Genomic DNA, 24,709 nt, shown 5'->3' with positions numbered 1-24,709 from the left:
TCTATCAAACTTATTGGCCTATAGTTTTTTGGGCTGTTACGGTCCCCTTTTTTATAGATCGGTATAATCTCAGCGCCGCGCCGAGAATCTGGGATAGGTGCCCCTCTTACTATAGTGTTTACTAATGGATGGATGTATTTGGTCCAATTTGCTTTATCAAATTTAAATAGGTCAGCAGGAATGCAGTCCAGGCCGGGTGCCCTTCCCGCTTGGATTGCATCCAGGGCTATTTCAACCTCCCTAATCTCAACAATCAGTATTGTCTCTGGAACTAAAATGAGGTTTGAGTTTGAAATGTTTGGCGGAGTAGAAAATTGTGCCTCAAAATAAGAAACCCACTGTTCCGGAGCAACATTGTTGACCGGGGTTTGCAAAATTTCACCACTCCCCCATTTTACAATATGCCAGAATTTCTGCATGTCTTTCCCGGAGCCAGCTAGCTTCAGTTCATTTCATCTTAGTTCGTCGAACTCCTGTTTAGCTATGTGTTGGACTTTTTTATATGCAGTCCGTGCAATTCTAACCCCCTCTATTTCCTTCCCCCTTATTGCATGAGACAGATTCCTATACGCTCTGCAGTCCTTGTTATACCACTTGGCTGAATTTTTAGGGGCTCGATTCCATGTATTTTTAGTCTTAATAAAAAAACCTTTAAGTTAGGCAAAAAGATCTTCATGAGCTTTTATAATTGCATGGTTACTGTCTGCATTAGGATCTAGTGCTGAAATGATTAATATCGTATTTGCCAATGCAGTCTTCATCAGCTCTAAGTTATGGGCATTTCCAAATAACATCGACCATTTTGCCCTTCTCATATCATTTGTCATAATTACGTCAGATGTCGCTATCTCAGTATGCTCTGATTGGCAGCCCAAACCCATTAGATGCAACGTTAACAATATGGGGTTATGGTCACTCTCTGTTCTCAGTTTTATTGCCATATCTATGAGTCGAGGCCAGAGCTCCACACTAATAAGAAAATAGTCAATACGACTACTTCTCGTCCCATTATTAAATGTGTGCTGACCTTCACTATCTGATAGGCGCCTTCCGTTTACAGCCCTGACATCACATTCCAGACACAGGCTTTTCAGCTGGAGTGCTGCCTCTGTCCATTTTTTTTATCGGTGATCATGTTAACCATGGGATACCCCAAAGTGAGTCCTCTTCACTACTAAACCCACTATCTTTGTAGCCTAGGGGCTCAAATGTACAATTGAAATTGCCTGCTATAACTATATAGTTATTGCCCCTAAAATAATTTATAAAAAGTTTTTAATGTGGCAACTGTATGTGAAGATTTTCCACCCGCCAACCCTCTTGCATAAACATTAATCACTATTATGTTTAAATCTTATTTTGATCTCAGTATAATAGCTAAGATATCTGGACTGTCTGTTTGCATTTCTTCAATCCTATACCCTTAGTGTTGTCTCACCCATGTAGTTAATTCCCCGGAAGGTCTCCCCTTTTGATTAGAGATGGCAGGTTTTGCGAAGTTTAGGAATCCCTGACGGAAAATGGGATTCTGTGACCAGGTTTCTTGGAAAGCTCAGATATCAAGACCCTCTACATAGGAAGACCAGTCAGAGGATGCGATCTTCGCTTGTAAGCCAGCTATATTCCACGATGCAATGCCCAATGGTCTTTGGCTTACAGAGTCGCCATTTTGGAGGTCAATGCCCTCAAGGTTTGTATTTCCAAGGATATTAGGGGTTTTGTTAGGTAGTGTTTGATTTACTCTTATAGTCCCTGAAGATAGTTGATAGGGGAGTGACTCTAGGCAGACATTATTTTGCTGTGTATTTGACCTTTTCCCATTGCATTGTCTTGGGTCATTTACTAGAGACATCCTAGAGTCTACATTGTATACCATATTATGAAACCCCAGCAAACTAATAGATGACAGTAAGATGTCCACAGCGACAGACGCCGGTGACGGAAGGTTCCCGCTATTCTCTGGTTGGGTTGGTGTTAGATCCTGTATGTTAACCCCATTAAACAAGATCGATGGAGACTGGTTTAAATTGCTCTCATTATAAAGCGATAGTGGGGCCTGTAGTCAGTCACAAGCTTCTAAGTTGGAGAGAGGAGCAAATCTATTTTCACAAATTAGATTATATTCATTTGTTGAGCCTCCTAAAGCAGCCATAGGATGTCTACCCCGCACAAAACTGTGTTGGTGAATCTGTGGTATTATTGGGTGGGGTGGTCTGTAAAAAAAACTCTGAGGGAGCACCCTGATTTTATTCGGATTCATACCTAAATAGGTGCACATCATTTTCAGTGGGAATGTTACAACAGAACGATTATTGAAGTTTAAGACTACACAATCCCCCTTCATTTCTTTCCTTGATGGCCCTATCCAGGTTACTCTTCTAGCCATAACCAATTGGCTTTGTATGTTCATGTCCCACAACCCAGCCCCCCTCAACTTTTGGTCCGTCCAGTGCAAGACCTTAGTCATTAATTGAGCTGTGGATTCAACTTGACTATCCCCCAATAGCGGCTCGTTTCCTAATACCACCACCAGTGGGGGCAGCCGCTGGTGGGGGATGCAAAGTTATGGACTGGCTTTCTGATTTCATTGTCTTTCGTGCCTGTCTTTCAGTCCTCCTACTGACACCTGGGCTTCCCTACCCTGAGGATGTTAAGGCTTGTGCAATAGCTTCGTGGTCGGTTGAGACCATTGGTGGAGTATTTATAGCGGCTATGCTGTCCGGTATTTTAACCGCCATTGGGCTCGTGATTATTTGTGCAATTTCGCCGAGGGAGTCAGTTGATTTATCAAGTTCATCTGTGATTTTAACTAGCTCAATATTCTCTGGTGGTGCTGGGGGTACGGACTTTGACCTTATAGGTGGAGGTAAGGTGGGTAGTTTAACTGGGAGTTTCCATTTACTAGTTTTCCGATAAGTAGCTTCCGTAATCAGGGCATTTTCGTTGGGCGTTTGAGACAACCCTATCTTAGTTAGAAACGCCTCTGTTGAGTAAAAGGTTGACTTAGCCAATGATTCAAGACCATTTAATTTATCTTCTATCTGGACCAATCTCATTGTGAGGGGGTTTAAAATAGTAAAAATCAAGGTTTCCAATCTTTGCCACGAAACTTCATCCATAGTCAAGTGAGATGCTTGGGAAGTAGCGGTGATCGGGCTTTTAACGAGACTTTGAGTTTTGGTCTCGCAAGTGGCGCACGAGCTTTCAGTTGTCAATGATATTCTCCTTAGAGATGACAAAATTGTACCGCCCGAGTGTTTAAGGAGTAAAATTATAGTGCTTGTGCATGATGGACATTTAGGAATTTCCAGTACGGTTAGGAAAATCAAAGATGTGTATTGGTGGCCAGGTATAGACAGTCAAGTAAAGCTATTTGTGGATAAATGTCCAGAATGTTTGTGTTCTGACTAACACTGGCGTTCGTCTACTTCTCCTTTATGTCCTGTTGAATGGCCCAGTGGACCATGGCAAAAACTGGGTCTGGATTTTTCTGGTCCTTTTAATATACTAGGGAATGATAGCAAATTTTGGATTGTTGCAATTGATTACTTTTCTAAATGCTTGTATTTCTCATTTGTCAAGAGCTCAGATTCCAAAGCAGCTATTTCTTTTTTGTAGCGTTTGTTTTTGATTGAAGGGCTTCCTTCCCAGATTGTTACCGACAATGGTACCCACTTTGTATCTAGTGATTTTGAAAACTTCTTGGGTGAGGTTTCTATAAAACATATTTTAGTGCCATTGTACAGTCCGGCCTCAAATGGCTTGGTTGAAAGAGCTAACAGAATGTTGAAGGAAGGTGTACAAACTGCTTTGAATAATGGTTTGGATGTATACAAGTATAACTGTGATAAGATTTGGAGTTACAATGTGACTCCCCATTCTACCACGAACATTTCCCCATATATGTTATTGAGAGGTAGGAAACCGATTACAATTTTTAGTCCATCATGGCTGAAAGGTAAAGTAGAACAAGGTAATCACCATGAGATTGACTGGCAAAAAGTTAGGACATATGTAAGAGAGAAACAGCTATCTTATAAAGCTAACTATGATGCAAGAAAACATGTTAAGGATATGTCTTTGGCTCCGGGGGATTGGGTACTCATAAAAAAGCCTATTAGAGTTGGGAAAGGTCAATCTAAGTTTTCGGAACCAGCCAAAGTCATAAAGGTGGCTAGAATGTCGGTTATGTTGCAAGATCGGGGATGGTGGAATCGGAATGCTTTAATTAAACTTAAAGAAGATCAAGCAAAAATTATTTGTGATAAGTTGAGATCTCAAGGTAAATTGTTTGATCAATCGGATTGGTTCAATTTAGGTGATCTGGATGGCAAGAAAGACAAAAATGAGTTGTCTTCGCATTCTTCTAGTCCTTTGTTAAGAGAGGGGGAAGGTGACAATGGTTCTAGGTATAACAATTTTGAGACCCTTGATAACAGTGGTGAGACAAGAAATTTAAGTGGTTCTGGTGACCACATGTGTGTTAGGCACAGTTCTCGGATTAGAGTTCCATCTTCTCGAAATGAAGATTTTGTTTATTATTAATGTGAAATGTTGAATGCTGTTTATGGTGTTTGTTTATTATTTGAAAAGGGGGATGTGTTATATGCAGTAATTGTACTTATGATTTAGATACATGTCTCTTTAAAGATTAGAATGTGTTTGTGTTTAGGAATCTAGAGTTTAGAATGTGACTTGTATGATATAATTCTTACTGGGACCTTGTGTTGGAGAAGTCGTGGGTTTCATGTCTCTGGATTAAATCCTTTTATCTATAAAAAAGAAGAACCTGCTTTTGAATCTTATTTCTTTGGTGTGTTACCTTCTACAACTACCTTGGTCATTAGGGTGGTCAGATGAATCATCCCCCTCCCCCCCCTTCTAGATTGTCTAGCCAGTTTTGCTGGTTTGGGTCTCTGTGGGCCCCCACCCCTCTTCCTTTTCACCACTGGATCTGGGGTTTGGCCCAAGCTTGGTGGCTTTGTCTTTCCTAATGCCCTGGTTGTGGCTCTATGGTTGGTACAATAGGGCTCTACTTCCAGAGTGGACTCGCAGGGTGACAGTTCAATAGAAGGTTTGAGGACTGTCTCTAGGGCTACAGCCAGTACTATTTCACTCAGTTGGTCACATTTAGATCCGCAGTCCAAAGTAGAAAAGGAAGCCAAGCCCCCCAGTGAGGATCTTTTGTTTGCAAGCGGCTCCAAGGATAGGTGACGTTCTGTCCTCACTATTTCGTGTTCCAATACTGAGGTAGCCCTGATCTAAAATTGGTCAAGGGTCCCAACAATGCTTCCGCTCGGTGGCACGCCCTTGCCCTTCCCCTCACGCTTGTTCATTTTCAAAATGTAATAAATCTAAACAACGACATTTAAAATCAACAGGGGGTAGATACTGGTGAATAAGTTGACTTAAAATAGTTCAATAATAAGGGAGCCGTCCACTGTACATTAATTGTAGCAGATCTTAGAGAGGGGGCCCAGCCCGGCCTCCTCGGTCGCTGACGGGCGCGGACGGGCCCGCCCTTGGCCCGGGCTTTGCCCGGGCAAGCCCGTGCGCGGCCCGCGCTGCGGGAGCCCTGGCCCCCTTTTAAGCGCCTCCTGGCACGCTGGTTACAGAGCGCGGGGTGAAGTGCCGCACGTGGTGAAGGGAAGTGTAATCTCCGGTCAGCTGGATGGCAGCAGGCGTCCCCGGCTCTCCCCGAGTTTCGGTAGAGATTACTGATGGCAGATAAACAAGAGAAAGGGCTCATATAGTACTATATACTAGGGATTTATAAGTAAATTAAATGTGCCAGTTAGCTGTTTGGCAATTTTACCAGGTTTAAAAGGGAGGCCACAAGCACTTTACTACTGGTTAGCAGGCAAATACAATTTTCAACAAGGTTCGCACTCGCCCACTAAACTGAAGGACAGTTTGCTTGCTCTAGACCACAATACCCATCAGATCCGTCGCCTGACCATTTCTCGAAAATCATTATATAGACCCAGATCAAACACAACTTTTAAAACATGCCTGTAATCTTTTGAGCCAGTAAAGACCTATTTTGGTGCTTCCTAGTTTGTATTTTACTTTGCTGTTGTGTGGTTCAGTATTGGGTAACACCTTATCTGGCAGATTCGGGCACTTGTACTGGGATACCTTGCATTAATTATAATGAATTATAAGCTAACTATAGCCTCCTAAATTTTAGGCATCCACAGCCCTGAGTCTAAGGCTTCCTTGAGCCACAGTGTTCATCATATCCTGTACAGGATTGTTCTCTTATTAGTTTTCAAATATTGCAATGGGTGTTTACTTACAACATCCTGGATTTCTTTTCGAACACGAACTAAGTGTCTTTTACTTGTATTGCCGTTTCTAGTTGCGATAGTGGTCCACGTGTGATCCATTCATGTACTTTTGAGGTAGCCAAAAAGGTTTGATAAGTGTATTCATGATAGTTCTTCATTAACATATATTCAATACTTGTTAGGAGGATTGGACACTGTAAAGACCTCTAAAGTTTCCTTCCCAGAGAAAAGGCTGAGGCCTCCCAGAATACAGGGTGCCACCGTGCACTTAGTATTCATGTAAAGGATGGCGAGTACCTCCTTAAGAGGGTCCCAGATATCAAGAAAAATAATCACAAAGGGCAGAAAAATCCTGTTTCGTAATCTTGATCATTCTCGATGATTACACAACTTGATATAAAAAGAATGCACAAAAACCCCCTTGGAAGAGCAGAGCTGGTTGAGAAAGAGGAGAGCAAAGGTCTTCTAAACAAAATCTCAAGAAGAAATCCAGTTGAAAACTAGAGTGAAAATCTGGGTACATGGTTATTGTTGCCTTTCTAACTTTTGACTTTAAAAATTAAGAAGCCAGGTGCAGAGTGAGTGCACAGTGACTGATCTAGGCATAGTGCTTAGAAGGGGGAATACTGTTCTCTGAATTTACGTATTTACACTGGGCCTTTCTGGTCTAGATCGCATTGAGATATTTAGCCTAACCAGGACTACTCGCCTACATTCAGAGTTGCACCACAAATGCCACCTTTCCTGCCTTGAGTAATGTAGGTATTTCCTGATAGTTCGCATGAGTCTCGTTTCTACTCGCCGTAGTCCCCTGGCCCTTTGCCAGATGGAGTTCACAGATGGCACTATTTCAGGGTGAGTAGGGTACTCTTTATCATGACTGTGGAAGATTGTGTTTTCCAGGTTCTTGTGTGCTATTTAGTGTCATAGGAATGTTGTTAGTAATACTCTCAGCTGTAGGTGTTTAACTTTTTCCCCCAATGACTTTGTTCACACACAACCTACCATGTATAAAGAGATTGTAGGACCCCAGATTCTCTCTGAGCTGCAGGAAGCCACAACGTTTATCGCTGTTTAGTCTTCTGTAAATATGTGTGCACGAGCTGCCACACTTAGCCCCTTTGAAGTTCTACAGTAACTCTATCTTGGTTTATAAGTTTGGGATGTACCTATCTGGTACTTGTAAGAGGCATCTAAAGCCTATCTTACAAGTAAATACAGAATCATCCATTGGGTACCTTCCAGTAGTTAAGTATGAGTAACCGTTGTCTGTTATATGTAGAACTGAGTGGAGTTCTCTCTAAAGCAAGAGGAATTAGAGCACCTGGTCCAGCTATAAATCCATACAAATGGGAGTTCTGATCATTGTATGTATGATACTTTTTTGTTTTGTTGATTGTTTTTGCATAGCACTGACAATGCCCAAGGGAGGGGTTGAAGCGCATGTATTTTCAAGGCGTTGCTTGCATTTAACAGATCCTCCTGGTAGTAGGTGCAGCAGGGGTATGGTTTTGTGAAGGGCATGCAGATCGTAATGGTGGTGTTCACCTTGAAACTGGTGGTAAGTTTGCATCCACTTTCACCTGCAGGTTGCAGACTTTGAGAAGAGAGTGGCAGACAGCTCAATGAAATAGTAAATTGAATGGGAGTGAAGTGGGATCGTTGCAGTCCAGCAGCAGGATCGCAGTCAGAAGCTTTAATCCATCCAACTCTGGGATTTTATAAGCCAGTCCTTGTGGTACCCCCAATGATTTATTTATATATTTGAGAGTTATAAGTGCAGTTTCTAGGCTGGAACATGTGTCCTGGTGCTGAATCCTGAGATGCGCAGGAGCAGACTTTTCAGAAGAAGCTGCTACGATTCAATCGAACTCCATATTCAAATGGCTGCAAAAGGTGAAATGATTTTCATTTTGTCTCAGGGAGCAACGAAGAGCATGTCATGCCTTTAGGATAGAAACCGAGTCAGATCGGCTGCCAGCTCTGCTCCTGCGAAAGCGGAGTGTGGCAAGGTCTGGCTGAGTGGCGGAGTAATGTGCTCTGCTAGGTTTGCAGCGTGTATGAAATTATGGCCACTTCTCCCAAAAGCAGGATGGGCCATGCAATGGAATATGAAGTCGACTTGTTTCATCACTGGGCGCCAGTGAAGATTGGCTAGAAAAGAGGAAAGGGGAATTCCCATTCAGGCTGAGGAATCTTGCTGCAGGCTTTTGGGTAAGATGACCATGTGGAATGAGGTAATGGGGAACAGTGGGTTGCAGTAGTCTATCCTGGAAATGATGCAAGTCTGGATGATGGTCTAGAGAAGTCCAGATGTAAAAGTAGAACTTTGCTCTGTGTTTTCATGAGAAGAAAACAAATCGATGTCAACTTGTTTACTTGTTCTTCAAAATGCAAATAACTACACACACCTGTTGATGTTGCTTTCAATATGATTATGGTAAACATAAGGCTGATGGGTAAAATAGCTTTATAGCCAATAAGCCGTTTTTGGTACAAGGTTGTTGGATCTCTGTGTAGCCAGAAACACTCCAAAAATTCTTAACCTCTACATCACTGTCAGAGTATGAGTGAATCCAGGCAAAAGGCAGAATACAAATTCCTCATGACGGCAATTCACTCCCTATTGTGTTTATATTGATCCTGTACAGTGGAAATGTATGTCAGTGCCAAAAATTATAACCCAACTTTATTTAAAGTGTAATACTGTTCACGTGCTGTTTGCCCAAGACGGGCTGGTGGCTTCTTTAGTCTAAGAAAAGCAACCCAAAAGATTCGGGCTTGGGAAAGAAGATTGTTGGTATACAGATTTCATGTAAAGGATTGTTTATATGTAGATGCCCGATTCTGCATAAAATTATACACACTGACATCGAAAACTCCCTTTCTTTTCTCCATAAAGGCTCCCCAGGTCTAATTTAAATTGAAAACGTGATCCCCAGCAAGTATTAATAGTACATTTCTGTGCCTAGACCTGTGGGGTTGTAGACGCAGGATCTCATTGTGAATCTATGTATGAATGTGTACATTCTTTCATGCACTTGCACATACTGTAGTGGACTCAAAAGTGCATGCCTGTGCAAGAGACACGAAGCACTTCAGTCAGACCGTCTGTCCAACTTCCATCTGGTCCAAGCTCCTTACCGTGCTTGCTATAAGAGCTCCCTGAAGCTGCCTCTGCTAGACCCTCTTGGTGATGCCAGCTCCACAGCCCAATCCTTCCTGTAAGAGGCTGTGTGAGGGCAATGGGCACAGATCATGGGATACACAACTGCCACTCCTTCAGTCATTGGTTTCTAGTTGTGGGATTCCTTTGAAAGTTTCCAGTATGGGAGACAGAGCATTGATATTTTTTATAGAGGAGGGTATGAGGGCATCTTGTTACTGATTCTAGTACTACACCTGTGTGCTGATTTTAGAAGAGCATCTTGTAATGGCATGGTGTGGTGCTGCACCCTTTGGGCTGACTTCACAGGGACCTATAGTATTTCACCCTTTCGGTTGGTCTTCAGAGGGACCTCTAGTAATGACTTCAGCTACCACACTCTTTTGGCTGACTTCAGAGGTACAAGTATCACGACTTGTTGCACTGCACTCTTGTGCGACGGCATCAGAAGGAGGAAGCTGAAGATAAAGAAATCAAGGTTGGGGGATGGATAAGGAGAGGTGTAGTGTCCTCCGCATAAGAACAATGGCACTTACATATGAAAATTGTAATATAGTGAAATGCCGTATTTTTGGTTGAAGTAATATGGAGCCGTGGTGCAAACGCTGGTATGTTTTGAGGATTAGTGAGTGATGGTGGTTATTAGTTCGTGTTGAGATTTTCACCGAGCTGATGGTGTGAATCTGAACCTGCGCTAGGATTGAGTGATTTTTCAAATGCTAGCAAGTTGTCTAAGTAAATCTTTAAATCTGGTCTCCTACTCGAGATTTCTTAGTGCAAATCTGAACAAATATTGGAGGTGAATGAGTGATGGTAGTAATTTCAAAACACAATGATTACTGACTAATGGACCACATGTGAGCATGCATTTAGGATAATTGAGTAATGTGGCAAAATCAAATTGTGCCCATTCTTGGAATGTAATGGGCATTTAGTGCGATGGTGCTCACTCCTGCTTAATGCATGCACTGAAATAATGTAAGTAAATATGTATATGTATGTGGGTGCTCTTGATACAGCAGTGTCCAGCCCTGGTGCAAGGCTTGCTCTCGCTGTTGGTATTTAAAAAAAAAAACACTATTGCTATTTCTGGTTTCAGCCTTTAAGATTGCTGTAACCTACCTCCATCCGTGTGCGCTCTTATACATTTACTCTTAGTTCACACACCGTTTCATCCCATCATCTATCAATATACTCTTAGTCAACCTTTCATGCATCTCTGACCTTAGCCGCACTGCACCTACCTGTGCAATAATTCATTTAATCTTTCATCCAAACCCATGACTCCTTACACATTCAGTCACACTCGCCCATCAATTAAGAGCCACTCCCACTTAAAAATCATTTTGGCTTATTGGCTTGGCTGAAGATAGTTTTTTAAAGCCACTTTCTCACACCTTGCAATGCATGACGTTACACAGTCTGATGAGTGAAATGATAGGCTAGGGCAGCGTTTACAGGAACGTTCTATTTATTTTTCAGAACATTCCAAAATTGATTCAATGCATGGAATTCACAAATAAGTCAAAATTACATCAACCTAAAATAGAAGTTGAGACGTATTTAATTGTATGCAAAAGTAAAAAGGTCTGATTATACAATAAAGAGAACCACGAGGCAATGCTGCTTCAAAAAGATGTCAGGCAAAGACTGTGTTAGACAAAATACGTGGTTATTTGTGTATTTTAATTATTTTCGGTAATTAAGCGCAGGTGTGAAGAAATAAAACTGTCTGTTAAACAATTTATAGTTATGTTTCAACATTTTGAGGGTGAATTGTAGATACTGAAGTTGGTAATATTTGACAGACATTGCAAATAATAGATTTACATTGTGTTACTGTAAATGTTTACAAGTTGTCTTTTTACTTTCTTCTGATCATTTGTTCTCCTTTCCGTTTAGTTTGCAGATGGTGTGTACTTAGTTTTACTCATGGGGCTACTTGAGGACTACTTTGTTCCTCTGTACAACTTTTACTTGACACCTGAAAACTTTGAACAGAAGGTGCGTGACGTTTCGCAAAGTATACCTTTGTGGTGTAAAAATGTTCTAACATGAGTCGATTCTCTGTCCCCCACCTGAAAGATTCGCATTTTAAAACTACAACCTGATTACTTTTAAATTTTTTGTCTCATCTGCCTGCGATAAAAGACAGTGGAATAAATGTATCTAGAAGTGCAATGTTTCTCAACCACAAATGTGGCCTGAAACACGTCGATGTAGTTTTGAGTGGTTTAGCCATCGCTGCGGGTATTGGAACACCTTGTGTCTGTTGTCGTTGTTGAGTTGGCCTCGATAATCCACCATCTTTCAAAGACGTGCCCAACGGTTCACGTTATCTAAGATAGAATCTTTTTAGGCTCATATGAGCATCGTGTCCTCTTGGTAAAGTTGGCAGCTTATCAACCTTTGAATTGTGCATGATTTACAAAGTGTAAACCAAATGTGATCTGTGTATACAACTTGTCCAGAACATGCATTTAATTGCTGTACAGACCCAGGGGGTATCAGATATGCGCAGAACGTCTAGTGCAAACCAGGTCAACTCCCACACAAATGTAATTTAGAGGGTACTTATACATTTTTGCAACGAATTTTCCATGCTGAAGTTCTTACCTTATTTCCACGTTAATGCCCAAGATGAAAACCCCCAGAAAGTGTAGGAAGGTGCGCCAAAGGGGGAGATTTCAACAGTAGTGGACAGTTACAGTAAAAAAAGGTTTGCATTGAAGGGCAAAACATCCTGAAGTTTCATTGGGCGTACGAACATGATTATATGTATAATGTGATGCACCCGAGCACCTAAAAAACTACGCTTGAGTACAGAAGATGCAAACTACAAATGTCCTACGGTTCCCTCTGTTTTGCTTCATTTGTGACTCCCCAGCGCAATTCGTGTGCCCTGGGGGATCTTTCCCTGCTGTTAGAAAGGAGAGCAGATCGACACACCTACTTAGTACCTGGCTTCCTCTGACTGCAGATATAAATTGGGACCGGTTACATTATTCTGTTTTTATGCAGAGAAGGGTTTTATAATCAGAATAGGAGTGAATCTGCTCCTGTCATTTCCTCTTCTGAAGTATGAATCCCAATTTAAATTGCCAATTGAAATATACAATTTCATAACTCACGTCTGTTATTATCAGGAGCTTACGTAAAGAAGAACTATGACTTTTAATTGTAAATACAGAATGTTATTTAAGAATCCTATTTTGTCATATTAGATAGTCCATGTTTAAATCTTCCACTCAAATAAAATGAGTTTTGAACATATTTTGATGCTTTTTCATATAATTAGCAATGTTTTATGGTCTCTTCTCAGGTCCACAATGTGTCTTTTGCATTTGAGCTCATGCAGGACGGTGGGCTTAAGAAACCGAAGGCGCGCCCTGAAGGTAGGATGTTCCTCACTGTGCTTGAATACGGATGTATGGCTGAGCTAGGTCTGGAGCTACAAGGTTCACAAAGAGAAGCCATTTAAAATATTCTTATTGCCCTCCCTAAGCTTGGATTTCTCTAAAGAAAACTAATGTAGTTCTGGGGTTAAGACCTTTTTTATTTCTCATGTAATGCTGGGCACAGTGTAGTGCTAATTTTCACCATAACTAGCGTTAACACCGTCGACAGCTTTCCACAAACTCAAATGTATTCGGTCTGAGATTTTTGTAAGGGTTAAACAGCTAATCGCAGAATTAGAACAAGCACTAGTGTCACAGTAACTACAGACTCCTATTGGTGTTCAGGAGTAGCGGCAGCTTTATAACATTACTGAGTGAGATCAAGCTACAAGCCTGGGCCAACCAGCAGCACTTGGTGGTTTCAGGACTACTGGTGAGGTGGGACATGAGCAAATCACAGGGACAGCTCTAAGGGTGTGAACAATTATGCAGCGATGTCTCAAGAAAAGAGCTTTTTCACTTGTGAACATTGTGTAGTTGGCCCCAAATAAAGGTTACAACTAAATAATTTGTTTTTGTGAGAAAAAGTTTCAAATTTTCGATCCAATGTTTTCTTTAAAATAGTCTATCAGATTTGTCACCCTTTTTTTAGGCAAACACTGCGTCATGCTGGGAGGGAGGGTACACTACTGGCATCTCAGCAAAATTCCCCATTGTATTCTGCTAAATGCAGCTTATGATAATTTCAGTAGCCGGAGTGTTCACCATCAGGTGTTGCCGCAGATGCTGGTATTTCTGTGCATTCTGGGAAACCTGATTACCTTTAGTCAGCAGGAAGTAGCGCGTCACGTTACGGGTGCTTGAAATGTCGCTCTTACGTCATCAGGCCACTACCACTTCAAAGCGTGTTGGTGCATTCCACGGTTTGTCAGACTAATTACCCCCAGGAGGAGCTTCAACAGTGCAGGGGGGTGAGAGAACGCTGCTGGCATCTGCAAAATATCTCCTTTACATTTTAGTAAGTGCAGTTCATTATAATTTCGGTAACTGATATGCAAGCAGTGTCCCCTAGTCCCTATATATACACCCTCTAACCGCATTGTTAAAGCTCATCCTGGAGTGATTAGCTGACGAGATTAAAAACCAGCATGTGCAATGCAATAGGTCTCGCATTTGCGAGAGTTAGAGCTATTGACAATGTAAATGACAATGTCTTTTACCTATATGTTACATATTCTGTTACATGTTTAGGTAACATATTTTGTGGAAAACCTGTGCCTAGAAGCAATGTCTTGTGTGACTCCGCACACTATGCCGGAAATAAGTGCTATGACACGGCTAGGGCTGGTGGCGTTATAATGCTTTTTCGTGTGGAGAGCCGCAGGGCTAACAACAAAGATGGGAGGATAAGCAACAAGGTGGGCAGGGGGTCCAATAACGACAGGAGGTGGGCAGGTGCAAGCCATGAGCAAGAGGACACAGAAGCAATGACTATGGAAAGAAAACAACAAGCGTTGTGAAGAAAGCAAGTTAATGAGAAATCCACGTCAGGCAATCGAATTATGAAAAACAATGGGAGAGCGACAAACAGGGAGGGGGGCAAATGGACATGAAAGGGAGATGATACACAGGAAGAGGCGAAGATCACATGAAAAGAGGCATACGTATGAAAGGGGAGAAGGGGAGAGAGATGGATAGTAGAAGGCAGGGGCATAATTTAGACCTGGGACAAGAAGAGCAGCACACAGAGTGCCTTACAAAGAGACAGAGGCTAGCAAAATGGAAATCAGTGTGATCGCTAACTACTTAACTTGCTGCTAAGTACGGATGGCCATCTTAAGCCCTGCCTAGCCAGAGTGGAGGAACCTACATTGCTACACTGGATGTGCACACGGGGGCTCCTCGCCTTTTATTCCCGCTCAGAGGAAACCGTACAAAGTTAGCTACAAGTTTGGCTCTATAGACCATCCCCTTTAAGGTCCGGAGTCCATCGGCTAATAAGGCCCATGGGTGTGCAAATGTCATTTCACTGTGTTCTGAGTATAGTACAAGGTGGCCATTATTTAAAGTGGCAAAAAGCAGAATTACCTATAGCGCAATCTTACAAAACATAATGATTGAAGAATGATATAATGGAAGAAATGTGGTCCTGTGCTACATTATTTGCAGAAAATCATGCAGTCCTCAATGAGGTCCGTTTACAGTGTCCTTTATAGTGTCTCATAACCATGCGCGTCCAGTATGTGATTCCCCCGCAGCATCGACTGGAGGCAGTACGACATACTCCCTTCCACCTATAGCAAGAGGCTTACCAAGGTGCACCAAACCCATTAATGGTTAGGATTACCTACTGAGAGAGGTCGCCAAGTGATACCCAAGGATTTAAAGCAGGAAGGAGGAAGCAGCCCAAGGAGAGGGAGCGAGCCGGAGAGAAGGGGGAGGAGAGCGAGCAGTGGCAGCAAAGAGAAGAGAATACGCGGTGGCCGTGAATTGGCTGCTGCATTGTGTAACAGCTCTTCAGAAAAAGAAAACCCTGAAACCGGTCCCAGGATGCTTGTTTCCGGTCCAAGGAAAAACGAGTTTATCAGTTCAGGCTGGACTGTTCCCACGAGGAACAGGGTCAAGACTGATTTGCATATGGCTGGGTCTGTTCTGTGGTGGCGAAGTGAGCAATAGAATGATGGATTAAACCCAAGTCTCTTGACTGGGGGTGAGTTGTTGAAAAGTTTCAGCACTCCGTCCATCATCTTGTTGTGTTTGAAACCTAAAGGGCGGCAGCTGGGTGCGGGATGGGGATTAGGAAAAGACAGCAGAGATTGGAAAAGCTGCCACCCTTGCAGGAAAGCAGGTCGTGCCTGCAAAAGGAGAAAGCCATTTAAAAAAATAGTGCTCACAGACTGTAAATACAACATACTGAGTAACAGCACACGTAAGAGGCCCAGTCCTCATGGGAGGTTACAAAAGGAGAAAAGGAGGTACTAAGGTGGGACTACTAAGTCTATTAGCGAATCAATAGCAACCATTTATAAAGGACAGTAACATGAGCCAATTGAAAAGATCGCGCAGAAAATGGGTGGAGTTTCAAGTCTATACCTGAATACAGCATGTCTTGAAGAGATGGCGCAAGCGCTGCCTAGACGAGACCGAAGAGAACAGGGGAAAACAAACATTTCACGTGTAAGGGATCTTTGGGAGGTGGTGTACTTCATCAAAGAAATGTTTACAATGGCTGATGTCTACATTTTCTTATGATAACGTGTTTGCCATTTTAAAACATTGGCGCTACATTTAGATTATATTTTAAAGGCACATTTTGGCAGGTGTATTTTCACAGATTTATATGAAGTGTCTGAGAACACTTAAAAATCCTCCTTTCCACAGCCACGCACTGACCGTCTTTGCATCCCCTAGCGTGAACTCACCATAATTTGAAAGAAACACTACTGGGTATTTAAACCACATTAGATATTTCAATATTAAGTCATTTGCCCAGAATCACACATTTTGTGCAGGAGTGCTAGAGCTGGGGTTAGAACCGCGGTCTTCAGATTTTACTGTCATGTAAAAGTAAAGCTGTAATGACTGGACTTCTTATGGTCAGCAGAACGTGTTTATATACACGAGGAACGGTGAGTAGCTTCACTGACTTTCTCTCTTAGATGCCATCTTTAATGGCATCTGCAAATACATTGCAAGGGTTGCACAAGCTCTAATGAAAGCAGAGAGAATGGGCTTGTATGTGCACATACTGGATTGTAAGACAGTTCCACTTTGGGTGCAGTGGACCCCTCACTTCCTTAGACCCCGGCACCACTGCTCCTGACGTACTAATGGCAGCTAGAGCAATGCTACCCAAACGTTTTATAACCATGACCCAATTTTTAGAACAACAAACTTTTGAAATCCTCCTAGCTTTGACATACATGAGGTGGTACACATTTTTTAATGTGATAATAGACATGCTTTCAAAATGCTGTGATTTTCCCAAAATAACATGCTCTTTCCAATTTTTTGCATACTGCTCTAATAGGAAATGTTTGTAAATGTTACAACCTTGACCACGCCCTTCAATAGGTCTGTGGCCAGGATATTGATCTACCCATAAAAGTTGCAGAATGCGAACATCACTGGAGCAGGAACACTTTTCAGAGTGGGGTGCTGGCCTGTGGAGCAGGAACACTTTTCGGATTGGGGTGCTAGCCTGTGGCATCTGTTTACTAAAATCACAAAATCTTGGTGTTAATACCAGTGATTTTATCAAATTTGAGAAATTCCTTCTGCAGCAGAGTATAGGGGTCAGGCCGCTTTCCATGTTTTGTTTTAAAACGGGGCTCGGTGGTGCATTTTGTGCTCCCTCCCTCCCTCTTATAGATATATATTGTAGTTTTATGCAGTTTACACACTGCACTACATGAGCACCAAATTCTATTACATAAGGTCAGATTCATTTTTATTTTAAGCATACGAGATTGAGATTTGCCCAGAGCCTATGCCGGGACAACAACCTGGTTCCCTAAATTCAAAGTCGGGAGCTCTGGCTTTTAGGCTACATCCATATTTCTCACACTATGTGTAAAAGTCACACACAAGTTGGAGAATTGTGTATGGTTACATATAGTGAGGTGAGCATATTCTCTGCTGAAATGGCTTTGTGGAAAAAAATAAAAATCGGCAGCAAAAAATACTGGAAGGTTCTCTTGGAGTCTTGCTGTCATCCATTTTATATCACTGAAGTAATCGGAATTGTGAAAATTCTTAATTTCGCACAAAGTCTAGCAAACGTATTCAGCAGGAGAGTGGTAATGGCGTAGTATGTTGCTGGTAGTGCATTTTGGAGCACACTAGCACTAATATATCACTAACGCAGCGTGCAGTAACGCACTGTCATTTACAGACATAACAATTTCTATTGAAATGGCCCCTATATTTGCAGTGGCATGCAGTTTTACTGATCAAACTAAATATCAGACAAATTCTAATGTGTGGAGATGCGGTTTCAGAGAATATTTGTCATTTGTGCATCGCCAAGTAAAAGTGTTTTGATTTGATCCTTCTTTCCATCACGCTTCAGAATCACAAAAAAATACTTTATTTTGCTTTCCTTACTGCTGATATATTCTGAAGTGTGTACAGTTCCTTTGCAGGTTTTTATTTTTTTGCGTTACAAACAAATGGCACCCTAGAGCCTTTCCTTTCACACTGTGTACCCCAGCAAGAACGTCACATAATTCACTTTAAAACCCCCTCTCAATTTGTAGTCGGAAAGAGAAAAGAAAACATCAATTCCCATGTTAAAAGAAGAAACCGCAATTTGTCAGAAGGCATAGCCTGACATTTCACCTCTGTCTTTGAAACACAGCAATGTGACAAGATAAATGTAACAGCTTCTTTATTTGTTGCTGTTTTGTGACGATTCAGTTAGCGAAAGTGAGCTAGACACATGGGCAGTTGAAATGGTCTGCTCTCTGCCTCCTAGTGAGGTACATTTTTGGGATATACTTCTAAGGTGCAAAGGACAGGAACCTGAACCTTCCCCTGTGGCTACTTGTGTGTTCGGTAATGGAGGACCGGCTTTTCTGCACTCTGTGTGGCTTTTACTGCTCAGTTGATTAATACAAGGAAAGTAGCTGACGCGCCTCGACGCCGGTGTGCGTGCGCCTTGTTCTGCATTGTTTGGTGTAGGCCGACATCAGCTGCGTCAGGAGCGTGTCGCTAGATACTGACTCTGTGAATGTTATTGTACATAGCGCCTGGAAACGCTCTCCTGAAAGATTAATGATCATGCTCTCTGCTCTGATGGCTTGTGTGGGAAGCAGTAGTCTCCGAAACTGCCAAACAAACCGCCAGAGCAGCGGAGTGCGTTTTGGGCTGAAGATGTGCGCCTGGGAGGGATCCGAATGAGCGGCAAATGTGCTGTTCCCTCGCCGGAAATGATTTCTGTCGAGTTCTGTTCCAGACCTGAGTGCTCCCGTCTCCGTGGACCTCTGTAAACTCCATCGCGCTAATTGGCCAGGGTTCAGAGGAAGACACGCTCCCTTCAGCACGGGGTAAAGCGAGCACAGGGAATGCTCAAATATTCTGCTTAATGTGTAATGCTATAAATATTAGATGTGAACTGGTAATTATTGCATAAAGGGCCATAACCTAAACTCATATCTTCAAGCAACAGATGTTTAACTCTGCCAGCTCCATGCAGTGCACATCTGTAGCTCCCATCCAGGCCACATTGAGTACACTCTTGACCCTGTCAGTCCACGAAGGACTGGTATTTGTACCTCATCAAGCCATCTCTTGCTCTTATCCCACCGCCTGGCACCACACTATTCACCTCCTGTATCTTGTTCCACCTTCCCCCGAGTGTTCCATATAGTGTCCTACCTTGCCACCTAAGACCCATTTATTCCACCACCTAGCATCGATTATCCCTATACCCAGGGTTTTAAGTGGGATAAAAAAACTGGAGGGTCTCTCAAAGAAGCGTGACCAATATAATTAAGGCCATGGCTTAAAACATTTATGCTAAAAATCTGTGCTCGATACAAAAGACAATGGTCCTGGACCAATATTTCAATTCAATACACAATTACAAATTAATAAGTTTGTAAATTAAATACACAGCATGAAATTAAAAAAGTGCAAAGTCAGGCCACATTCTGGATCACCATATATTTATGAGAATCAATTGGTGAGACCCAAAACAAAAGTATTCAATACAAATGGCAATTTAGGGAAGGTTGCTCCAGGGGCAGACGTGCAGAAGACAGGGTGCTCAAGAGTGAGGTGAAATAAGTGGATATTTCCACAGAAATGCGTAAAAGGTTTAATATGTCAAAGCATAACACAAGAGGACTGGTTGTAAATCACCATCCTAACAATGCCTGGCCAAAATAACACAGTAATATATTTAATTTCATTTCAAAATGGAAATTAATTCCAAGATGGCACGTGAAATCAGGGCTCAAGGTCCAAGCAAAACAAGGGGGGGGCGTCGACGTTTCGATCCGACTTGTAGCCAAAAAGGGGGGTTTATTCCTCGGCCTTGCGGATCTTCATCAGGACTGTGCAGGGCAACCTAAAATGGGTAAGAGACCAGATGTCAGGTCGATGCACTTGGGGTAAAAAACATACCTAAATTATTCGTATGTATGACTTCTCACCCAGATTATTTGTTTAAAGGGCAGTGATGGGGTCCGTGGTTCATATTGCAGAATCCAACAGAAGAAGGTACATTTATCCTGCGTTATCTTAAAAGGAGGGAAAATACTCTGGCGAGTATGTTGAACAATTCAATAAACGGTTTTCCATTAAATAAGGTGTTATTTACCTTGAAAAAGGTTAATTGAATCTACCCCCGTAGCGTCAGATTACTTGCTGAATTTTTCTATATGGAGAAAAAGGAGGGATCTTGTATAGGTCAAAAAACAATTTAGAACAGCTAATAAAAGATAGTGATTACTATATTTGATAAAAGGCCACTCTCCGCTAAACATGAAGTAAAGTCAAGGAATTGGAGGCATAAGGCAACCAAAAGAAAATATTTCCCCGTAAAAAATGGATTGTAAGCCTGAGCCAGACAAGAGGTTAAAGGGCTTATTCCCCCGTAGTGCACACTTGTAGGCGGTAGAAAAAGCATTCACGGGCTATGAAATGAAGGCGTCGAAGGATCGCCGCACAAATGACCTAGTCTCATCATATAAATAAATAAGCACCAACACGAGTAACCATTAACGGAGAATTCGGGCATTGGAGCGTGTCAGTTGCAGAGGGCAGTGTACTTACAAACTAGAAGATTAATTGGAGAGATTCGGGGGTGCGCGCTCTCCGTCAGTGTGACCGTCTCCGTCTACGTGGGACTGCCTAATGGAAAAAGCGGTCAACGCGCAGATGCGTTAAATCGGTAAAGGCTTCAGAAGCGTGAAAGCTACATTGCCGGTGGAAGAGGGGAAAGGGAGGACAGACTCTCCCAATGTAAACATGCAGCATGTAATTCATGTGAACAGGAAACTTATACATTCTAAACATCGCTATATTTATACAGATCTCTTACAATTACAGATCTAGTTAAAAAGGGGGGGAGAGGACAAGATAAATGAATTTTCGATGGTCTAACAAGGCAAAACATTGATGACATTTACAAAAATGAAGTTTACATTAACAGACCAATTTATGAAGGGAACAATGTATAAAGGGAAACAAAACAAACAAAAATACTCTATGTAGAGAAGCACGTTCATTTTGAAAACGGAATCATTTGAAAAAACCTGGGCAACATAGCCCATGTTGACAAACAAAACAAACAAAGTTGACAAACAGGTAATCACTTTAATGTAAACAAGTATATACACAGAATTAGATGGTTACATTCCTAACACTAGAGCCCTAGCGTAGTATGCACAGTACCACTAACTATAATGTAAAGGCCAGACACCTGATGTTTATAAAGGCTCTCTACCTTACTAGCGAGGCCAAATCATGTATTAGTAAGTACAGATACTTGCCTACTAATTTCCTCAAATTCATTTAAACCCCGGGCAACCATGTCCAAAGCATGTATCCATTTGCACTCTCGTTTGTTTAAAACGATGCTAAAGTCGCCCCCTCTTGGGTTCAGTTTGACCTTTTCAATGACCCACCATCTGAGGCTGTCAGGTGCATGATTGAATCTAATAAAATGCTCCACAAGTGGGGCACCTTGCACTTTACAACGTATTTGACTAACATGTTGTAAGATCCGACATTTAACTCTCTGAATGGTTTGTCCAATATATATGAAACCACAGGGGCAGGCGATTGCATAAATAACGCCGCTGCTGTTACAATTACTGTGTTCATGTAATATATATGTTCGGCCATTGTTAGTGAAATCGGTCAAATCTTTAGACATGGTACACGCTTTGCACGAGCCACATTTGTGATGACCCTTAATTGCTGGGATACCCCCAGAGAGTGGTCTGTTCGGGGGTCCTGGGTGTGTGTAGTAGGGATTGGACCACAGAGTCCCTGATGATCTTGCCTTTCTTAAAAGCATGTAAAGGGGTAGAGATATTCCCTAATTCGTCAGAAACCAAATGCCAATGTTGATTAATAATCCTTTTAATGGCATTGCTCTTGGTATTAAAAGTGGTTACACACACTAGGCGTTCCTCCTTGGTAGTCTTTTTAGCATTCGGGACTAATAAAAAATCCCTATGGTTATGCCAAGCACGTTTACGTGCTTTCTTTAATAGGCCGATGGGGTAGCCTCGTTCACTTAATCTAGCCAGCAGGCCTGCGGATTCCTCAAAAAAGTCCTCTTTTCTGGAGCAATTCCTCCGTATCCTCAAAAATTGGCTGAAAGGCAAATTGTCCCTTAGATTCCGAGGATGGTGGCTTGTGTATCTCAAAAGGGTGTTACGTTCACTGCTTTTCCTATAAAGACTGGTATATAGTTTACCTGACTGGGCATTTATTTTGATATCCAGAAAATTGATAGTATCTCTACTGGAATCAATCGTAAATTGAATGTCACTGGAACAGTTATTAAGCCACTGGTGGAAAAGTGTTAGTTGTTCCTCATTACTCTTCCAAATCATTAAGACATCATCAATATAAGGTCGCCACAGCACAATACCGTCACCATATGGATTATATTCATTTAGGACAAAACGTAGTTCATATTCATGCATGAATATGATTGCTAAATTCGGGGCGAAGCTCGCCCCCATAGCCACGCCTTTCGTTTGTACATAGTAATCGCCTAAAAAAGTAAAAAAGTTTCTGGCCATTGCAATCCCTAGGAGTTCGATGATAAATTCTGTGGGGACCCTATGTGGTGTGGGCCGCTCATCGAAGACTGACTTAATGCAAGTGAGGTCAGCTGCTTGCGGGATATTAGTGTATAATTACGTTATATCCATAGTTACTAACATGTCAGTACTAGGGTCATAAGAACACTCATCCACTAATTGAATCGTCTGCATGGTGTCTTTTAGATAGGTGGAAGTACTCTCGGCAATGGGTTTCAAAAATACGTCAATGTACTTGCAAAGTGGTTCCAAAATGGAGCCACATCCTGATATTATGGGTCTACCCGGTGGATCCTCCATGCGTTTGTGTATTTTAGGGAGAGTATAGATCGTGGGCATCCTAGGGTGTTTATTATTGAGGTACTCGTATTCAGGTCTACTCAGAAAACCTGATTCCAAAGCCTCATGAGTGTGTCGCCTTATGATGTTACCGATTTCTTGGGTGGGGTCCTTCCTCAGTTTTTCATAATTCCCTCTCACAGACAGCTGTGCTAGAATTTCTTTCTTGTAGTCTGCAACACTTTGTACCACAATCGCACCACTCTTATCAGCTGGCTTTATCACTATGCTTGTATTGGCTTTTAAAGATTCCAACCCTTCCCGTTCTGACTTGCTTATATTGTATTTCACATACTGTCGACTAGCCAGTATCTTATACACATCCCTCAGTACCACCTGTTCAAAAGCCACCAATTTATGGGGTACTAAATGAGTGGGAGGATTGAATTTTGAGGGTGGTCTCAGTCTGCTACCCGAAAAAGTTGGGTTAAAGGGAATCTTTAAAAAATGGTGTTTCAGCCTGATTTTCCTGAAGAATTGATGAAGTTCTACCTTCAGATTACAATTATTGGGCATGGTGGTGGGGACAAACGACAATCCCTTTTCCAGAATTTCTTGTTCATTAGGTTTTAATGTGTAGTCAGATAGATTTACTACTGGGTTTATAGGCGCATAGCTTACCATCTGTAATGTTGGCGGCGTGTTTGTATGTCCCCATGTGTCTCTTGTTGAAAGTGTATCCGTTTGTTTGTTCTCCCTCTGCCTTGGTTCCACACTGGGCCTCTGGTCCCCCTGGGTCTGCCCCAGGGGCGTCCTCGGCCTCGTTGGCCCCACCATGGTTCCTCTACTAAAAAAGGGGCTGTAGAAGATTGTTGGTCGGTATATCCTGTAGGTGCGGTTGTGCTAGGGCCTGGGCGCTCCGTTTCGCTATCAGAGCTACTTCCTAAAGATGACCCCGAGAAAGTGGTTTATCTCCTATAACCACTCCTACCTCTACTGGAGTAAGTACCTTGTTGTTCTCTTGTGTAATAACCCTCCTGTAAATATGGATAGGTGTTTTTCTTGTCATAGAATTTGATGTCCCTTGCTACCTTGTCCAATTTGGTTGCCTGAGTATAGATGTCAAATTCACGGATAGTTCTCTCCAATCTTTCCAAAGCCTCCTTAGCAGTAATAAGGGCTTTATCCTCAATAATCTCTTTTTTGAGGTCAAAGATTTCCTTTGTCAGGCGTTGTACTTCCTCAACTGCTGTTTCTATTCCCAACACCATCCAGTGTCGGGAACAGTTATTGGAGACAAAACTAAAATTCTCCTTAAATTTAGAATTATCTAGTAAAATTGCCGGCTCATTTCTAACTTGTAAACCAACTGGGATCACATTAGATTGCAGATATTTTGCTAAGGTATGACCATGTAGTCGTGTTCTAATGAGTTTTTTCTCTAACCTTTCTAATTTTGATACTTTTTCATTAAGTGTCAGATCTATACTTGGAGTGGGTCCTCCTAAGAAGGTACCACCCCCTTGTGCTTGTAAGAGTTTCTCTATATAGTCTTCACTGTATGATAAAGTTTCCTTATCAGACATCGTAATATAAAGCAAGGTAGTTACAGGCCAAACGTACAGATTGCATTGGAAAAATTACTACAAGATGGTAAAATGTGGACAGTACCCAAGAGTCACAAAAAAGGGTGATTCCAATTAGTCAACAAATATTTGAACATTTAACAATACAAAACATTTAATACAAAAAAAACCTCGCAGGACTTGCCTGCACAAAGGTAGCCATTAC

General features: G+C 42.0%; 1 protein-coding gene across 7 annotated transcripts in view; it reads left to right on the top strand.

Moving 5' to 3' along the window:
• Positions 1–24,709, top strand: part of PARVB (parvin beta) — a 515,092-nt gene that overhangs the window by 478,393 nt on the left and 11,990 nt on the right. For 5 of the 7 annotated variants that reach the window (XM_085652456.1, XM_085652461.1, XM_085652459.1 and 2 more), the window contains exons 11-12: positions 11,359–11,460; positions 12,779–12,851. In XM_085652456.1, the coding sequence (XP_085508582.1) occupies positions 11,359–11,460; positions 12,779–12,851 (175 nt within the window). The remainder of the gene's footprint in view (positions 1–11,358; positions 11,461–12,778; positions 12,852–24,709) is intronic. The other 2 variants (XM_085652460.1, XM_085652457.1) reach the window with 1 other exon arrangement.

The sequence above is a fragment of the Triturus cristatus genome, chromosome 4_1 (assembly GCF_964204655.1).
Source record: "Triturus cristatus chromosome 4_1, aTriCri1.1, whole genome shotgun sequence".
Classification (NCBI taxonomy): domain Eukaryota; kingdom Metazoa; phylum Chordata; class Amphibia; order Caudata; family Salamandridae; genus Triturus; species Triturus cristatus.
Note: the sequence above shows the minus strand (reverse complement) of the source record. Positions and strands in the feature narration are given on the sequence as shown.